Here is a 5,099-nt window from a genome sequence, read left to right as displayed (position 1 = left end):
TACATTCTGGAATATTTGATATCGTCTGGCTCTTTTTCTGGCACGTCCCAAAAAAAAATCTACAATAAATAAGCACCTATAAAAGTCTTCCAGTGGTGTGTTTTGGGGGCCTATTGGGATATGTTTTGCCTTGAAAAAAAGCAACTCAATGTTTATTTTTCACGCCAGGAGTAATGATAGAACTTAAAAGATATCGATCATGCTTGTTAGCTAAAAAGATACTGACCGTATCAGTCAACACAATGAACAAATGAAGCCGGTGCAGGATACTGTATGCTATTTTAAGCCTCTATTTTGCTTTTTATCCGATACCACATCAGCTGTTTTGAAATGCTTTGGGGAGGACATTTTCATTTGCCCACATATATCCATTCTGCTTTCTCTTCCAGCTAAAATGCATTTTTATTTCTGTGAAGAGAGAATGTAATGGTTTAGTTTGATTTTCTGCAGCATCGTTGTCCTCTGCAGAACGTAGACATGTCCAAGGAGAAAGGCTAAAAGATATTGCATAGGCTTTTTGTCTTTTTTTGGTTGTTTTTTTTTAAGAACAAATCTCTAGAGGGTGTGTTGGATTCTTTTATACTTGCCACTTATACCAATTAAATGAACAAGCTGTACAGAAAAGGGTTATCTTTTTAAAGCTTGACTGAGTCATGAGTGATGTCAGTCATCAAAGCTGTGTTTCTCTCTCTCTCTCTCTCTTCTCCCCCCCCCCCCCTCTCTCAGCTTAGTAAAAGAGCAGTGTGAATAATCTCACTGTTTTACATGCCGAGGAAATGTTATTTGTGTATGTGTGTGTATGCATCAAACATGCTTGGTTATAATAAATGGCAGTTTATCTGATATGTATTTGTAAAAAATCACTGCTCTTTTTTTTCTCTTTTAAAAGCTAACACTAGAAGACCCTGTGGAAATCCTTGAAATTTAATTTCTGGAGTGCACCCAAGAGACCATCAAAATGTCAGGAGCTTCTGTAAAAGTAGCTGTTCGGGTCAGACCTTTTAATTCCCGAGAGACCAGCAAAGAGTCCAAATGCATCATCCAAATGCAAGGAAATTCAACCAGTAAGTCGAGCTTAATTTTCTAATAAGAGTGTGGTTTTCCCTTTCCGGGACTCTCAGTAAATTGTTAGTACTGCATATAGATAATGTCACTGACAATTATTCAAACAACAGTTTCTTTTCTTTTCTTTTTTGTGTATGGCAGTCTTGTGTCTTTTTCCTTTTTTTTGTTGCTCTGGAATGATTTATATCTTACCTGGCAGCCTTTTTTCCTCACTGTAACCATCTGGAAAGGAGTGGAAAACAATCACACATGCTTCAGGGACTTCCTTGTCATTAGCAAAGGCAACTTGGCCATCTTGTGCAAGTTCCTTTTTGGATGATGCGTCCACGAGGTATTCTGGGGAACAAGATTTGCTGGCCTGGGCATTTTTGATGCTATTTTGTGCCTTGTAAGCCTAATGTTCAGGATGTCCTTTTCTTTTTTCTTTTTTTTTTGCCATCTGCCAGTTGATGGGACCCTGTAGGTCAGAAATAGGAAACCTGTGTCACTGTAGATATATATAATCTCAGGAAAACTAGAAGAAGTATGTTCCCAACCAATAGCTTAGCCTTCATATTCTTTAAGGATGAACAATCTTTGGGTCTCCAGATGTTTCCAAACGACAACTCACAAGATCTTTGGCCATTTACTATCCTGACTGGAATAATAGAAAATTGTAATTTACCCAGAGGCTGCAGGTTCCTCTGTTTCATTCATATAAAGACCACTAGCGAGGGACAGTCCACTATCCTTGCCGGGAGTTGGTTTTACACTCAAACTGCTTTTAATATCAAGATGTTTCTCCTCGTGTTTCTTAGGATTTAGTCCTATGTCTGGTGTTGCAGAGAGAAAAAAAATCTTTGACCTCTTCAATCTGATAGCACTTAAAGAATGCCCAGCCTGTGTTTTCTCTTCCGTAAGCTTGTAGCTTTTTTCACCAAGTTGTTGTTGTGTTACAAGTGGCTCTTCTTGTTTCCTCCTGCCCTTAATGGTTTGCCAACATTGCTGATTTTGTATCAGACACTTCCTTTTTCATATAAGATTCTAAAGTTGGGGCATGGTCTCTTGAAGGTGAAAATGCGAGGAACAAAGTTTAAAAAGAGAAAGAACAAAGCACACAAAGGACTAAGCCAATTTTTTCTTTAACTGAGAAAAGCTTCCTTTGGATCTTTCTCTCGGATCAAAAATCTGTAGCTTTTTCCTGAATTGTCTGCAGACAGACAAAAGGGGAGCGAAATGGCAGGTGGTCAGACTTATTTGGATCGTTAATAACTGTGGGAAAATAGCCTTGGAGACCTCCTTAAGACTTGCAACCAGAGTCTCTTGAGTATGTTGTGAGGTGGGAAATATGCCAAGAATGTACAGAAAGAGGGCCGTTATGAAAAGCAGGGGTCAGAGATGCAAATGGTGGACAGGAAAACAGGAGAGTTTGCAGGATGTTCGAGCCATCTTCACCGGCTCCGTTTATGGCTTTGAAGGCTTTCTTAAAAGAAAAAGTTGGCGATGTCCTCGCTGAGTGGAATTGGATGGAATGACAGAAATACATGCTTGAAATAATGTTTGGCTAAGAACTTTTTAAATCATTTGTACGTGAATGCTATTGGATTCTTGGATTGCCACATCAGATCCCTATCAGGCCAAGAATGCAGGACGGAAGAGAATCTTAGGGAAAGATTGTCAGGTGATTAGCAAATGGAAGAGCAGATTCTAGAAAGAGTACAGAGAAGAGCAACAAATATGATCAGGGGACTAGAAGCCAAAACATACAAGGAACAGTTGCTGGAATTGGGTATGTCCAGTTTAATGAAGAGAAGGACGAGGGGGGACATGATAGCAGTCTTCCAATATCTCAGGGGCTGCCCCAAAGAAGAGGGAGTCAAGCTATTCTCCAAAGAACCTGAAGGGAGGACAAGAAGCAATGGGTGGAAACTAATCAAGGAGAGAAGCAACCTAGAACTAAGGAGAAATTTCCCGACAGTTAGAACAATTAACCAGTGAAACAACCTGCCTCCAGAAGCGGTGAATGCTCCAACACTGGAAGTCTTTAAGAAGAGACTGGACAGCCATTTGTCTGAAATGGTGTAGGGTTTCCTGCCTGAGCAGGGGGTTGGACTTGATGACCTCCAAGGTCCCTTCCAACTTTTTTATTATTATTATTATTATTATTATTATTATTATTATTATTATTATTATTATTATTATTATTATTATTATTATTATTATTATTATTATTATTATTATTATTATTATTATCTTGAAATTTATAGCAAACATTGATTTGGAGCAGAAAAGAAAGTTGCCTCTTCTGACAAATAACCTTGGATTTAACCAATGATTTTCCTTTGTCCTGTTTGGGGGTGTGGGAAATTTGAAGGGATTCATCCCTACGAAATCTGGTCTCCGATTGATCCCTCATTTGAAACTTGCCGAGGACACCGAGGCACATACCTGCTGTAATCTTTCCCTGCGCGTTGACAGGCGTCTTCCTTTTGTCAGATTTTTGTTATTACAGTGAAATCCTGCAGTCCAGCTGAAATCACATGCTCTGACTGCATTAGGAAGCTGGTATGTTGGCAGCAAGCCTAGCCTGCCCGTGGGGCACTCGGGAGCGGATTGCAGATGTTACGCAGTGGAAGGATGCTGCCCTGGGGATTTTAGAACGGAAGAGGGGGAGTGAGGTGGGGATCGCCTGTAGGAGATAGTCTAGCCGTGGGATTGTAAAACTGATTCTGGAGCTGCCTGTTTACAGGTTTATTCAAGCCACAGTATAAAAAAGATGTGGAGACTCTAGAAAAAAAAAGTGCAGAGAAGAGCAACAAAGATGATTAGGGGACTGGAGGCTAAAACACATAAAGCACAGTTGTAGGAATTGGGTATGTCTAGTTTAATGAAGAGAAGGACGAGGGGAGACATGATAGCAGTCTTCCAGTATTTGAGGGGCTGCCCCAAAGAAGAGGGAGTCAAGCTATTCTCCAAAGCCCCTGAAGGCAGGACAAGAAGCAACGGATGGAAACTCATCAAGGAGAGAAGCAACCTGGAATTAAGAAGGAATTTCCTGACAGCGAGAACAATCAACCAGTGGAACGACTTGCCTCCAGAAGTTTGTGGGTGTTCCATCCCTGGAGGTTTTTAAGAAGAGGCTGGACAACCATTTGTCTGAAACGGTATAGGGTTTCCTGCCTGAGCAAGGGGTTGGACTAGAAGACCTCCAAAGGTCCCTTCCAACTCCCAACAAATCATTCTGTTCATTCTGTTAAGTGGCGTTTTTCCCCCTTAAATTCACACTTCTACCTCCTGAAACATGAACAACTCAAGGAAAGCAAATAGAGCCATATCTGAGGACAATTTCCAGTTGCGTCAATGGGACAGGATGCTCTTCAGAGCGACTTGCTGTAGCCTGTGCAAAGTCTGCAGAATTGTCTGCTTGACTTTTCTTTTTTGCTTCTGAGTTGTGAGTCCAGCTTGGATTAAACCAATTTGCCAAGCAGGATTGCACCAAATCAGCACAGGGTGAGAGGGTTTCCCCCCCTCTCGATTTCTGAAGGTGGTTCTTTGTTGCACTGAACTATAATTTGATGCTATGTTTGAACCAACACTTCTGTAGCGACTCCCTTCACCAATGCGCATAGGTTGATGGATCTTTTTTTGTCTTCAGCCAGTATGTAGTTTCCCCAGTTGCGACTAACCCTTCCTTGTCTCTGCCCTTCTTGTTCAGTTAGGATCTAGAGCAGGGGGTCTTCAAACCTGGCCCTTTGATGACTTGTGGACTTCGACTCCCAGAATTCCTCAGCCAGCGTGCCTGGCTGAGGAATTCTGGGAGTCGAAGTCCACAAGTCACCAAAGGGCCAAGTTTGAAGACTCCTGCTCTAGAGATACTTTTTGTTCTGCTCTTAAAGGCAGAAGACTCTGTACCTTCCATCTGATGTCACCTCCACCTTTTTTCCGGTCAATTTCTTCCATTAGGAAGAGGATTGGATCCTCTTTGAAAAGCAATATAGAAGAGAGCTCTGGAATACAGGCTCCTTTTATGACATCATTCTGGTGAATCAGCTCCC

The 5,099-nt window shown here is 41.3% G+C and overlaps 1 protein-coding gene across 3 annotated transcripts in view; it reads left to right on the top strand.

Annotated features, from left to right (window-relative positions):
- Positions 1-899: 899 nt before the first annotated feature.
- KIF1B (kinesin family member 1B) overlaps positions 900-5,099 on the top strand; it is an 85,313-nt gene continuing 81,113 nt past the window's right edge. For all 3 annotated transcript variants that reach the window (XM_015821438.1, XM_029285133.1, XM_029285134.1), the window contains exon 1: positions 900-1,064. In XM_015821438.1, the coding sequence (XP_015676924.1) occupies positions 959-1,064 (106 nt within the window). In that variant the 5' untranslated portion in view covers positions 900-958. The remainder of the gene's footprint in view (positions 1,065-5,099) is intronic.

Source organism: Protobothrops mucrosquamatus, unplaced genomic scaffold (genome assembly GCF_001527695.2).
Source record: "Protobothrops mucrosquamatus isolate PMUCROS unplaced genomic scaffold, P.Mucros_1.0 scaffold1329, whole genome shotgun sequence".
Taxonomy (NCBI): domain Eukaryota; kingdom Metazoa; phylum Chordata; class Lepidosauria; order Squamata; family Viperidae; genus Protobothrops; species Protobothrops mucrosquamatus.
The sequence above is the reverse complement of the archived record's forward strand: the minus strand, read 5'-3'. Positions and strand labels throughout refer to the sequence as shown.